The sequence below is a fragment of the Aspergillus steynii genome (genome assembly GCF_002849105.1).
Source record: "Aspergillus steynii IBT 23096 chromosome Unknown P170scaffold_6, whole genome shotgun sequence".
NCBI classification, from domain to species: domain Eukaryota; kingdom Fungi; phylum Ascomycota; class Eurotiomycetes; order Eurotiales; family Aspergillaceae; genus Aspergillus; species Aspergillus steynii.
Window position 1 is genome coordinate 436,804 of NW_020194403.1, and position 12,997 is coordinate 449,800.

Below are 12,997 nucleotides of genomic sequence, written 5' to 3' on the forward strand. Positions count from 1 at the left end.
ATTTATAGCTACGTAAAACCCAATTCTCTCTCCTATTTTAGTGCCAATTCCCCTCAAGCAGAGCTCTCCTCCTCAACCCAACCCTTAAACCTCCTCGTCGACAGTCTCATCTCAAACATCCGATCAATCTCCATCGGCTTTCGATCCTTCATCTCCGGAACAAACAACCACGTCCCAGCCACTGCGAGGACACAAAAACCCGTATACACGAACCCCGTCTTCGCACGGAGCGCGCCCTCATCAGGATTAAATATATACGGCAGCACCAGCCCAAAGACGCCATTCGACAGACCATTCACTAACCATCCTAGACCCTGCGTCTTCGAACGCAGACACAGCGCCGACGTCTCAGCCGCCACGACATACGACGCCGGCCAGGTGCTGAGCCCGCAGATCATGATCACCAGCATGAGAGATACAGCAGACCACCTGTCGAGTCAGTCATCCGAACCCCTAGAGACAAGGTAGTGAATGGACAGGAGAGAACATACCAAATAGTAACCACCCCCCGAAAACACCCCAAAATCCCCATCGCCGTCCAAAGCACCGTCGACACCGACAGCCCAAACAGCAAGAGCGGAACGCGCCCAAACCTCGTCAACGTCCACATACTCACTATATTAGCAACGAGACCCAACGCGATCCCCACCTGCAGAAACAGCAGACTATTCGTGGCATCCATGCCCACGGTCTGCAGAAAATAACTCGCCTTCGCAAGCAGCGTCAGCCCGAACAGCTGAGGCACCAGATTCGCAAACAACACGATCATCGTGCGCCGACGGTTCACGCCCCGGAAACACTCCATGTATCCTGCCCCTGCGTGGTCTGACTTTTCGCTTTCGAGTCGGAGAGAGAGACGCAGGTGTTCGAGGTTCGCGTCGGAGTTCACGGCTGTGGAGTCGAGTCGGCGCTGGGCTTTGCGTGCATCATCGACTCGGTCCCTGCGCACGAGGTATGTCGGGCTCTCGGGCAGAAACGCCGCCACGAGCATCGGGATGGCGGAGAATGGCCACTGCGAGATGATGCATCTCTGGTAGCCGATGGCGCCGGGGGCGTCTAGCTGGGTGAAGACGACGACGCTGCCGATCAACTGGCCCAGGAGCATGAAGAGCGGGAAGAAGGCCAGTATAGGGCCGCGCAGGACCGGCGGCAGGACCTCGGACATGTAGGTCTGGGTGGTGCACATGATCATGTTGACGGCGAAGCCTTGCACGAACTTAGCGACGAAGAAGACGGCGCGGCGGGCGTCGATGGCGTCGGGGAGGTTGGAGACGTAGGCGACTGCGACGCCGAGGGCGGAGATGAGGCTGGCGAGGGCGAGGGCGAAGCGGCGGCCGGTGCGGTCTTGGACGAAGCCGGCGAGCAGGGAGCCGAAGATGCCGCCGATGGGGTTGGCGATGTTCCAGAGGCCGAGCCAGAGGGAGGGGATGATGAGGGTGTTGTTGAGCTTGCGGCCGAAGTCGCGCCTGGGGGGTTAGGGTCTATGTTCACAATATGTGGGAGGGAGGGATGTACTGGAATTTAGGCATGGAGGAGACATTGCCCACGATGACGAGGTCATATCCGTATAGCAGGATTCCGGACGTCAGGGCCAGACAGTAGGCTGCGATTTTGGGAGACTGTTTGACGGAGGAAAGCAGCGACTGGTTCTTTTCAGTGGATTCATTAGAAGGCGAAGGAGACGAGGTGGTTTCATGGTGCTCGACCGATAGTCTTGTTTTATTCCCTGCGTCATTCATAGTACGATGCTGTTCTCTGCGGTTGTTGGCATCGAGATAGAGAGATATCTATAACTAACACCCATCCCGGGCAGACTGGAAAAGAGACAAACAAATAGGCTATTCCTCGACCAGCCAAGCCAAACATGCCCATCCTCCATGCAGAACATGCGCGAGCTTGTCTAACCGACCCAACCGACCAATCTGTGGCACTCCGATGCATCCACACCCAAGCCCCAAGAGCGATCGCTTCGGGGATCGTCTCGCATGCTCTGTGCTGGTTGGCAGAGACACATCGTCGCAAGCGGGGTTCTGAAGATCATGGGAATTCCCCGCAAATCAACCTGTTGGCGATGTAACCATTTATGTTTGAAGATAACGTCCGAGGTCGATCAGAGCCGAATTGTGACTGCTGACGAGGAGGACATCGACTGATTGATCCGAAAACTACGACATTGGATCGTGTCCTCGATGGCTCACGATGGTTACACGCCTGTAGTAACCAGTTCATACAGCAGGGTTGGTTACAGAATCAAGAATGCTATTCGAAGTAACAGCCAATTATCCTCAAATTGGGATAAGAACCAACCAGCCAGGTTCGCGCAAAAAGCAAACCGCCTAAAATTAGGGCAAGTCGGACTGACTGGAACCGTCGGGTTACGCAATCAGCATTAGTCGGTAGGACAACAAACTCAGCTCGGGATTCGATGGTGAGACAAGCTGGCCGGAGAAAAGCTTCGCCTGATTTCTGAGCATCGAGACAGGGGGTCGTTGGCGCATGTCGTGTCACTACATCTAGACAGGGTCTGGGGGACTTAGCATTGCCATTGGATGTTCATCAAGTGGGCCAAAATATGGTCTGATGAGATTCACTCGGTGCTATGGAATTATTGATGGTTCTCTAGTTCATCTTTCTCACTACACTGCCCATCTTCCAAGCATCTCCAGTCGACATATTGATAGTTCGGTTGGACAAGATGCCAGCTCTCCACCCTCCCAAGGCCACAAACTCGCCATGCATGCTGTGGTATGTGCCCACCCGCTGAACTCGCTGCACTCCCACTTTCTCATCCAAGAACATATCCCCCTCAGCCTGCTCCACCACCGGCTGGATAATGTACAGCGTTCGGCCAGGAGTTAATTCCGGGTTCTGCATGTCGGCGAGAGTAGCCTCCCATTCGGAGGTGCTTAGGTCCTGGCCAAAAACGATTCCCTGTCCGCGACCTGACCGGATGGGCTTGAGGATGAACTCGTCCTTGGACACCTTGCCTTCACGATGCGAGTGAATGAGCTGCTGAAGCTCTTTTGATCCCGGGAGGATGGTGAAGACGACTCGCTCCCGCAGCAGGTCGGCTTGTCGTTGGGTGAGAACACGGTGTTTGCTGACCAGATCGTCTAATTCCTGGCGCAAGATGCCTAGAATGCGTTTGTCGTGGATCAGAAATATAGTCCGGATATCGTTGCCGCTGAGGAACGCCAGCTGTCGCTGCATTTCGGGAGAGAGGGCGGCAAATTCTGTCATAAACAGTCGAAGAGCCACCTGGTGGATATCCTCTGTATCGCCATCTTGATTGTCGTCAGACGAGCCTGGCTCCCTCACGCACTGGAGCTTATAACCCGTCGGCGAAGCCTCATCTGGCACAAGATGCAGATCAAGAGGGCTCAAAATACGCGGATTCAAATCGCCCAACACTCTGTTGAAGGCCTCGACCATCGCGGTTTTGTCAAGGTCTTGGACAACGTGAAGAGGCGGCTTTGGGAGGAAAAGAGCCTGCAGACGACCCAGAATATGGTCGGGGTCTCCTGCGACATCAAGATCCAAGGGCTTTATTTCCGAGTTGTCCAGAGACTTGTAGATCCACGCGGCCAAGTCGATGCCGTTAGATGGGAATCGAGCATTTATTTCGCAGACCTTGAACCCGTCGACTGTGTCGGCGGGCAGGAGGAAGTCAGGTCGCCAATTGCCCTGGTGGCCTTTGTAGGCGGGGAATTGTTTATCTTCCGCGAGCTGATAAATCCACTAGATATATCGGACAGTTGTCAATCAAAGTCAACGCCAAAGCGAAAAACTCAAGGCTCATACCCTTAGGATTTCCTCCTCGTGTCTTTCGAGCGGCATGCGCGAGGGCAAGTCCGCGTCTTCATCGACAACCCATCTCTGCACGATGTTCGTCAAGGCAGTCGAAAGTGCCACGTGGAATTCCTTCAATGATGCGATAAAGCTATTGGGCACCAGGACTGGATGTGGACACTGGTAGTTCAGGGGGTATGAAAGAATGAACTCGCCTTTTATGTAGTGGACGAGAGCCGCGTGATAGGCATCTTGGCTGCGTTTCCTATCTTCATAAGAGGCACTTGACGCCGGCGACGGGACACCGTTTTTCCTAGACGCCTCCAGACAGATCTGGGGCATGCGAAGAAGCGGATTGATGCTGCCCATGGTGGATGTACAGTAGTTCAAAATACAGAGGAAAAGAGGTGAGGATGTCTTTGGAGCGGGAGTCTATGGGCTGCGCTTCTGCTATATTCTTTTGCAGCGACTGTTCTCACCTACTGACAAGCCATTTCCGGCGAAGAGTCTTGCTGCATTCGGCAACTGTCATGTTTCATCGAAGCAAGGGATGGATGACACCTTGACCGCACCCCCATCCTCGACTTTCCGTTTCGGGAAGAGCCCGACATACGGGTATCCGGAAAAGTCTCGAGACAGTTACATTCCATCCCTTGGGCCAGAAAGTCAAATAAATGACAGATTTGGTGGGAGACAGATCGGCTGTGGTGAGCAGTCGAGTCGACGCGATGTTGGATCTAGTGGAGATGGAACATTGAGCGTTGGTTCCGCAAAGCATTTCTCATTTACTCTTATTTTATGGAAAGGACAGTTCCTAGTTGATAGGAAGGCTGACTACACATGTCAAGTATATTCCCTCCTGCGAATGTTGCCTCTATTGCCTCCCGTCATATCGCCGCCCACTGCATTCACACTAGTATAGGAGATCCTCAAAATGGGCAGTCTTTACAACACGCCTCACCACCAGCAAGTCTGCTGGTCAGTGACCGATTCAGAGGGGCAGCAGATACGAGCAATCGAAGCCAGCGAGAAGGATCGAAGCAATGAAGCTGAAACCTATCACAAAGTCATCTCGTTATTGCATCAGCCTGGGTATGACCCCAAGAACGAGACGCTTTCGCCCCATCCCATCTTGACCGATAAGGGTTTCATTACGGGTCTGGAATATTTCCACGACACGCTCGTGAGAGCCGTCGTGAACATCGTCGACCGATGGTGGATCGATACCGATGCCAACTTCCCGGCTCGAATGCCTTTGGAAGCTTCCGTAGAGGCGGCGCTCCAGGCAAGTCACCTTGTCTCACATTGCCCAACCAGAACAGCCATCATGCTAACCGAAACCGCAGTGGATAGACGAGCAAAGCCGAAACCAGACAATCCCAGCATTCCAAGACCGCCTCGGCAACTGGAGGCCGGATTTCCTAGTTACTGCAAACGACAGCGCCACGGGCCTTGGATTTCAGATCTGCGAGATCAACAGCCGCACGCCCGACAACCTAGTAATCTGCAGCGCATACAAGCATCTCAAAATGCGAAAACTAATGGGATCCCACTCAGCCATCCAGCCTGTCGGAGACTTGGACGATTGGGTGAATGGCTTGCTTGGTCTCTTCCGTGCAGACCTACCGATTCATATCATCCGAGGGAGAGACCAACTCGATCGACAGGAATTCGTGCGGCTGGTGGAACAGAGAACAGGGATGTGTCCACGATATGTGAGCGTCGACGATCTGGAGTTGAAGCCTGGTTCGTCTTCCGTGACAGGCTACTCCCTTTATTGCAGACATACGGAGCAAGACCAGAACCCGTCCGAAAAGATCGATCAGGTGGTCTTGACGCTTTTTCCGGACGAGTTCAGCTCGCTGTCGCAGGACATGCTTCGGCAATTGGCGACGCTAGCCGTGAACGATCTGCGGATATCCTTACTCGTAAATGACCAGCGATTCCTAGGCATTATCCTGCAGGAGCTCGAACCTCTAACCAGCAAACACGGCATTCTGACCCCAGACCAAGCCCATACTCTGCAACAAGGCATAGTACCCACCCTCTTGCCCGGATCTCCGGAACTCAAGAGCTGGATCCAAAGCCACCACCAAGCCAGGACCAGCAAGGACGACTATATTTTAAAAGCAGCTCGCCAAAGCCGCGGCAGAGGCCACTTGCTGGGAGCCGATCTCTCGGAACAAGAATGGGCGGCTGTCATGCTGGAAATGCAAGACGCGAGCATTCGCCCGGGCGTTACGTCCTACGTCCTACAGCCGTTTGTACGACAAGTCGAGTTCGATCTAATTGGGGACGAAGACAAAATGGCCAATGGGAGTTTGATGGTCGGATGTTACTATACAACTAATGGGCGGTTCCTGGGTCTTGGGCCGTGGCGTTCAAGCACGGGGAAGATCTGTAATGTCTACGGTGGAGGGACATGCGTGATTTTGTATTCTGTTACTCAGGGAGATGGGGTGGGTAGGTAGATATTATTCGTTAAATACTTATAACATAACCTCTGCAATAGCCTTATTTACATACGCTCTTTTTATCCAGGCCTGGTACCAAAACGCCACAAGAAGAAGTCCGATAATAACAAGTGGGACTGTGAATCGCAGTATCATTTGATCAGTCCAGGTCAAATGTAGAATTGTGTATCGCAGGTGATAGATACGGAAAGGGTGACAAAGGATGTGCAGTGAGATAAGGTAGATGGATTCGATTTCCTGTCAATAATCAACCACGGTGGCATAGATGCAATGCCAATGATCCATAAATAGCGTTTTCTGGAGGTCGTTGGTAGAAATGCCGATGATAAGTGTGCGAGTAGTCTTTTTAAGAGTCTCTGGTACTTGGCTGATCAGATCCCAGTATTTCTTGGCTATTTGTGATCGGATATGCTCTCTGTCACCGTTGTTGTACTGGTATTGAATATTAGAGTCAGTGACACAGACAGAAAGAAATGACTACTCACAACTGTTGCAGGAGTGCGAAAACTGCGTTCGGAATCAGTGCATAGTGTAAAGGTACCATGTCCGGTGTAACTGTCAACAAGCTTTGCTGGCATCTCATTTGTCCTGCTATACTGGCTTTTGACTTGCCCAATGGCTTCATCCAAGAGCGGATATGCTCGGTCAATCTCTGTGTCGAGTATGGCGACTTTCACACGCCTTCGGGGCCATGTCTGCAATCTTCAGGCTTCCAGCAGATCAGTAAGTAGCCGTTTCTCGATGAATTTGGACAGCGACCTCCGGCAATTGAAACCTTGGCGCTGTTGATGATATTTCCACGAGCCTCGCATCGTTCACTTTCGTTGCATAGGACTTCTGCAGGAATTTCCCACCTGCTCCAGGGCATTTGCATTCAACTAGATGGCCTCGCTGGATTATAGGCGTTCGCAGGCAATGCGGCTAGCACACGGAGGTTGATCTGTTCTCGCGGACATTGACATAATATAGCTGTGTAAAACTCGGTGGGCATAAAGATATGAGCCCAGCAAACTCGTTATTTTTCCTTCCTGCGCCAGCGTTCTTCTCGGCAGATTTGTTGGAATTGACGAATGAGGCAAGAGCACGTTCTAAATTCGCGTGGAGTATTTCTTGAACACGGGTGTTTTAAGTAGGTAGAGTAGACCCTTGTAGTAAGTCCACTAACATGAACCATGCATAAAGAAATCCCTTGGCTTGATGTCGTCTTTTCTCGATGGCGACGAGAGTGTGAAGTGTGCAACGTCTTTGAGGGCGTTAATGGTTAGCTTCTCTTATGGCATTTGCTGTGCTGAATAGACTCATATCGAAATCGGGGACTTTGCGGTATTGACAGCGCCCATAAAGCGGCGAAAAATGTCTTGATCAATGCATTCCAAAGCAATCAGGGCGATCTTGCTGACTACGGGCAGTTAATTGTTCATTCAAGCCCAAGAAATCAGAAACAAGTTGGAAAAATGGACGCGAAGCAATGTAGGATAAGCTGGAATAGGAAGGGAGAAGTAGTGGAATCTGTAAAGTAGGTGGTAGAGAGAGTTTTCTTTCTGGGAAGACAGGGATGTGCCTCTCCTATGTGAATGAAGGAAATGAATCACTACTTCCCATAAATTCACTCGGGTTTTGATTCATTTTGGACATAAGTAGGCCATATTCACCACAGGGTAAAACGTAAACCTACTGATTTGCTTATAAATCGACTAGGGCATGAGATACATACGAATTACTCTTTGGGAATTGGAATGCTAGATTATGAAGGAAAGATACTTTAGAATATTTTCTGATATATCTACATCAACATAGACTCGCACCGACCTGCAAGAATGGAACACTTAGAAAATCCCAAGCTGCTTATCATTGTGGAAACGGGAAGCGTCTCCTAAAGCGGTGCTCTTGATATCGCCGGATCCACTCAAGAGCGCTACAAAGACTTGGAACGCTAGTCTCGAGTAGTTTTCAGACGGCAAGAGGCGTGTGCGCAGCGAAAAATATTTGATTAGGGGTAACCAGGAGTCGACCCTATTTAAGAAGCAGTTCTCGGCAGGGGGCCTATAATAACGTGGATTAAGAGAAAGTCACAAATGGACAATTGCACCAGTTGACGATAGTCCGGAGCGGATTTCTCCGTCGGAGGCCCGGGCGCACAGGGATTGAAAGACATTCTACTCCGACATTCAAGGGTGTGTCTTCAGGGATTGCAGACAATGAACGACAGGGTGACTGTCCGTCAGATTCCTAAATGCAGAACAATGGGCAGATGGACGGTGGCCACCGGTGGCTTGACCCCGAGCGTGTCAGGACGTCTCCGCGACGCCAACTAGTCCCAAGAAGGCAGTTCTGGGACAGATTTCTGGTTCGGAGGCTTGCGCGACCGAGAAAAACCGCGGGAAATGGCGTCGCTACACGTGTGCGTCGAAGATTCTCCCGTGTTTCGTCCAGGCCGAAGGAACCATGAGCCAGGGGCGACCGAGTCGAGAAACCTCGGCAGTTTGAGTCCCAAGGAATTGCCAAGGGCCTGGCAGGATCATTACGCTTGAGGGGAATTAATACGCAGGAATGCAGTGTTCGAGGGGGAGGATTAGGAATCAGGGATTAGGATCAGGAGACGGCAAAAGTACGACCAACGCAGCGCGCGAGGAAACCTCCGGACCGTTTGATTTTTTCCGGGCTGTCAGGTCGAGCGAAAAAACGGTCCCTGCTGGCAGTTGAGTTTTTCGCTCGTGTTTATTTTGGGTGTTGTCAATTGTAAATCTGTGACATTCCCAGGCGAGTGGAGCCCTTCATTTCTCGCCTTTTCTTAGCGGCCCTGGACGGTCCGGCGTTCGTAATCGGGTCAGTGTTCGCCGTGCATGGTCCAGGAATTGAATTCGAAAACCCATATCCTCCGTAGAGTCCCAATCGAAGAACATGTTCGATTTGGATCTGCCCATGTCATGCTGTCATGCCACGGGCAGCTCCACGGCGACATCGCGAGCACCAGCCATCATCCATGGGAGCGAATCGCCTCTCCTTTTCCCGGATTGGCAGGTGGCCATCGATCGACCGGTTCTGACTCGTGGCGACGGCCTCACTGCCGGTTTGGTTCGCTTGACCCGTGGGCCTGGTGGAGCGCCTGCTCGTCATGTCCCATCGCGCTAGAGAAGTGTAATGGTCACCGATGCCACTGTCCCAAGCTGCCCGTCTCGCTGGAAAAATCTCCCCGACGGCCTGCGACTCTCCGCGTCAATAGTCTGGTCTAGTCCAGTCTGGATTGCCACCGGTCGCCCTCGGGCGACGCTTTCCCATTCGCCGTGCGGCGCTGGGGACTGGAATGCGCATCTCCCATATTTGCGCTCGACCCAGAGGAAATTCCTCTCCACACATGCCAGGCCTCCAAGAAGGGGCAGCTGAGGCTAAGCGAGCCTCTGCCGTCTTTCATGTCGTCTTGCCGACTCCGTGTTTCGTCGATCTCCAAGAGAAGAGCCACTCTCGAGCCGGAACCTCCGCACTAAATTAGTCGAACCTGGTTTCTGGGAGACTAGAGGAGATGACTCTGTGATCGTGAGCTTGGGAAATAAATATCGAGCCTTGTCGCCCGACTTCCCCACACTTGGTCCTCGCTGCTCCCTTTTTTCTCCCTTGCTTTCCTCTTTCTCTTCCCTCTGATTCCTGTCCGGAATCATGCTTGGACGCCTGCAGCATGACCAGTGCGGACGATGACCGCAGTCTCGAGGTCAAGGCGGTCGCCGCCGTCTTCATGTCGGTGGCCTGCGTCACCGTCATGCTGCGCTGTTACGTGCGCGGATGGGTCGTCAAGGGCTTCGGATGGGATGACGGCACGATGGTGTTTGCCATGGTATGTTGGGATTCGCCGTGGTCGCGTCCGTCGTTAACCAGTTGCAGCTATTCCACGTCATGTTCTCGGCCTGTATGATCGGAGGCTCGATATACGGCACGGGGCGGCGATTCGCCGATCTCACTGCCCACGAACGAGTCACAGCCATGAAGGTACACTGACCTCTCTCGACCCATCTGCAATCTCCAAGATAGCCGATTCTGACCATTCCCCAGTACTGGTGGCTCTGCGAAATCGCCTACTGCTTCGCCTCCATCTTCTGCAAGATCTCCGTCTGCATCTTCCTGATGCGCATCACCGTCAAGCCCATCCACCTGTGGATCCTGTACACCGTCATGGTGCTGACCGTGCTGGCCGGCCTCGTCTTCATGTTCCTGATGCTGCTGCAATGCAAGCCGCTCGCCTACTTCTGGACTCGCACGGCCTTCGACCCCGACATCGACGGCCACTGCATCAGCATTGATATCATCATCGCCATGACCTACGTGTACAGCGCGTTTGCGGCCATCTGCGATTTCACCGTCGGTCTCTTGCCTATTTTCCTCGTGCGCAAGCTCCATATGAAGAAGCAGACCAAAATCGCCGTGGTCTGCATTCTCAGCATGGCCTGCATGTATGTCGCTCTTATCTTGCTGTGCACGCAGCTACTAACTTAGAATCCTAGTGCCTCGTCAGCAGTGATCATCCGCATTCCCTATGTCAAAACATTCGCGGACCCGGACTTCCTCTGTACGTCCCTCCCCTGCCAGTTTACCTACACTCACCCACTAACTCCCAACAGACGCCACCGTCGAAATCGCCATCTGGTCGAACATCGAAACCGGCCTCGGCATCACCGCCGGCAGTCTCGCGACCCTGCGCCCTCTCCTGCGCCACTGGCTCGGCTCGCGCGCCGACCCAAGCTACTCGTCGCCATTCCCAGGACCTTCTGCATCGCGCCGGGCCGCGGCGGGAGCAAGTCGCGACCGGCCATTTCCTCTCGGCTCGCTCGACAACGACGTGCAGAGTCGACTGCGGCCCGACAAGTTGGCCGTCACGGTGACGACGATCCAGAGCCAGAGTCAGCATGACCCGGAGCAGTCGTGGCGCGGGGGCCCCAGCAGTCCGAACAGTAGCGAAGAGAGGCTGACGATCGCGCAGCCGTCGCCGATCGCCGTGCATGATGGCGGCGGCGAGATGGGGCTGAGTATTCATCAGACGTTTGAGGTTACGCAGACGTCGACGGGTGGGTTGCCTGGTGGTGGGAGTGGTGAGGAGAGGGTGGGTGTTAGAGAGCATGTTTGATTATAGATGGGTGGGTTGTAGATTCGGACTGTATATATTCATGATATAATGCTTAGATGTAATTGTAATACTTGCAGAAGGCTATTGGGTGAGATGAAGAGGGAGTGTAGATGAGTTCTTTCTATAGTAGCGATGAACTATAAACATACTCCGTTCTCGGCATAGAATCATGACCAGCTGCAGGGACTCGATGCAAATGACAGGGATCAGTACTCAAACTTCTGCCCCACGATTTCCTCGCTCAACTTCCAGAGCTTCTCAACCGCCTCAGGGTCCGTGGCATGCGGATCCGGCGTGTCGATGCGACTATTCTGCAAGAAAGCGGGCGACTTCTCCGGCAATTCCGGATCCAACGACGCAATCAACGCCGTGGCAGCAATCTGCGACAGAGACTTGAAGCGAGGCTCCTCGAACACAAACTCATTGCCCGTGTTACGCTTAATGACCGGATCGATGAGCGCATAGTCATCCGGGCCCAGATGAGTCCCGAGCTCGGTTTCCAGATTATACCCAGGATGGAGAGCCGTCGAGGTAATGCCGCGGTGCTTGATACGGTTCGTGAAGCCGATGGCGAACAGGATGTTGGCGGTTTTAGACTGCGCATACCCGGTCCAGCCATCGTAGGTCTTCCCGTCGGAGAAGTTCCAGTCGTCGAAGTGGAAGTGGGAGATGCGGTAGCCGGAGCTGGAGAGGTTGACGACGCGGGAGGGCGCGGCGGCCTCGAGCGCCGGGACGAGGAGGTTCGTGAGCAGGAAGTGGCCGATGTGGTTGGTTGCCAGCTGCAGCTCGATGCCTTGCTTGCTGGTCGTGTATTCCTTGACGACCATGACGCCGGCGCAGTTGATCAGGACGTCGATCTTGGGCGCCACGGCGAGGATTTCGGCGGCGGCGTGACGGACCGAGTCTTGGTCTGAGAGGTCGATGTGGACGAAAGTCGTCTTGATCGAGCTGTCAATTGCTTTGATTGCTTCGAGGACCGGGGTGACTTTGCGTTCAGTGCGCGATGCGATGATGATGTGTGCTGGAGAGCCCTGGGCTAGGTAGCTGACGATTTGCTCGCCGATGCTGGGCTTGCCGGCGCCGGTGATCACGAAGGTGCGGTCTTTGATCTGGGACCCGAAGGCCTCGAGGACCTCTTCGCTGGTCGTGAGGCCGTCGAAGGATGGCATGGTGATTGGGTGTTGTTAAAGTTGAGGAGACGAAATTTGTTGTGCTGTGAGAAAAAAAAGTAATTGTTTACAGGGCTCGAGGCAGGTATATATAGCCGGAGTTGACATGGATGGCGACGACGCCATTACAAATAACGAATCTAGAGACCATGCGGCGAAACTGCCATCACCAGCAAATGCCACATTGCAAGATCACCCCGGTCCGAGCATGTAGATTCTAGATTGTTAGTGCTGATGTCGGACGAGGATTCGGGCTGCGAGATTGAACGTGCCAAGCGTGATACATTAATAATATACAAGGTCTGGCGGAGATTCAGAGAGTTGATAGGTCGAAGAAGATCTGATTACACCTGCATTTAATGCAAATTGATCGACTATCCATGTTCATACCTCCGATGCGCGGCGTACTGGCGATATCAAGCAGGCAAAATTGTCCGCGAAAATAACTCGTT

The 12,997-nt window shown here is 53.2% G+C and overlaps 6 protein-coding genes across 6 annotated transcripts; 2 read left to right on the forward strand and 4 right to left on the reverse strand.

The window, feature by feature from the left end:
- Window positions 1-53: 53 nt before the first annotated feature.
- On the reverse strand, window positions 54-2,498 carry P170DRAFT_457102 (MFS general substrate transporter; the record flags this gene model as incomplete). Its single annotated transcript, XM_024851681.1, has 4 exons — window positions 54-429; window positions 492-1,466; window positions 1,516-1,700; window positions 2,481-2,498. The coding sequence occupies 4 exons, from the start codon at window positions 2,496-2,498 to the stop codon at window positions 54-56; spliced, it is 1,554 nt and encodes a 517-aa protein (XP_024701760.1).
- A 121-nt stretch (window positions 2,499-2,619) lies between these two features.
- Window positions 2,620-4,158, reverse strand: P170DRAFT_477341 (uncharacterized protein; the record flags this gene model as incomplete). Its single annotated transcript, XM_024853444.1, has 2 exons — window positions 2,620-3,738; window positions 3,802-4,158. 2 exons carry the CDS (start codon window positions 4,156-4,158, stop codon window positions 2,620-2,622), a joined length of 1,476 nt encoding a protein of 491 aa, XP_024701761.1.
- Window positions 4,159-4,630: 472 nt separating this feature from the next.
- Window positions 4,631-6,260, forward strand: P170DRAFT_498328 (uncharacterized protein; the record flags this gene model as incomplete). Its single annotated transcript, XM_024854129.1, has 2 exons — window positions 4,631-5,074; window positions 5,136-6,260. The coding sequence occupies exons 1-2, from the start codon at window positions 4,724-4,726 to the stop codon at window positions 6,258-6,260; spliced, it is 1,476 nt and encodes a 491-aa protein (XP_024701762.1). The 5' UTR covers window positions 4,631-4,723.
- A 192-nt stretch (window positions 6,261-6,452) lies between these two features.
- Window positions 6,453-7,059, reverse strand: P170DRAFT_216437 (uncharacterized protein). The gene is made up of 2 exons (XM_024842835.1): window positions 6,749-7,059; window positions 6,453-6,695 (listed from the first exon to the last, which is right to left on the reverse strand). The coding sequence occupies exons 1-2, from the start codon at window positions 6,839-6,841 to the stop codon at window positions 6,504-6,506; spliced, it is 285 nt and encodes a 94-aa protein (XP_024701763.1). The 5' UTR covers window positions 6,842-7,059; the 3' UTR covers window positions 6,453-6,503.
- Window positions 7,060-9,936: 2,877 nt separating this feature from the next.
- P170DRAFT_427781 (putative integral membrane protein) lies at window positions 9,937-11,376 on the forward strand (the record flags this gene model as incomplete). Its single annotated transcript, XM_024847797.1, has 5 exons — window positions 9,937-10,092; window positions 10,134-10,244; window positions 10,308-10,705; window positions 10,757-10,821; window positions 10,874-11,376. 5 exons carry the CDS (start codon window positions 9,937-9,939, stop codon window positions 11,374-11,376), a joined length of 1,233 nt encoding a protein of 410 aa, XP_024701764.1.
- Window positions 11,377-11,582: 206 nt separating this feature from the next.
- On the reverse strand, window positions 11,583-12,571 carry P170DRAFT_465978 (short-chain dehydrogenase; the record flags this gene model as incomplete). The annotated part of the gene is made up of 1 exon (XM_024852374.1): window positions 11,583-12,571. The coding sequence occupies exon 1, from the start codon at window positions 12,543-12,545 to the stop codon at window positions 11,583-11,585; it is 963 nt and encodes a 320-aa protein (XP_024701765.1). The 5' UTR covers window positions 12,546-12,571.
- Between the last annotated feature and the right edge of the window lie 426 nt (window positions 12,572-12,997).

Excerpts from the sequence above, each read along its gene's own strand:
- P170DRAFT_216437 (XM_024842835.1), bottom strand. The coding sequence starts at position 6,841 with ATGCCAGCAAAGCTTGTTGACAGTTACACCGGACATGGTACCTTTACA. Across the intron at positions 6,696-6,748 it reads TTCGCACTCCTGCAACAGTT|TACAACAACGGTGACAGAGA; the intron begins GTGAGTAGTCAT and ends ATTCAATACCAG.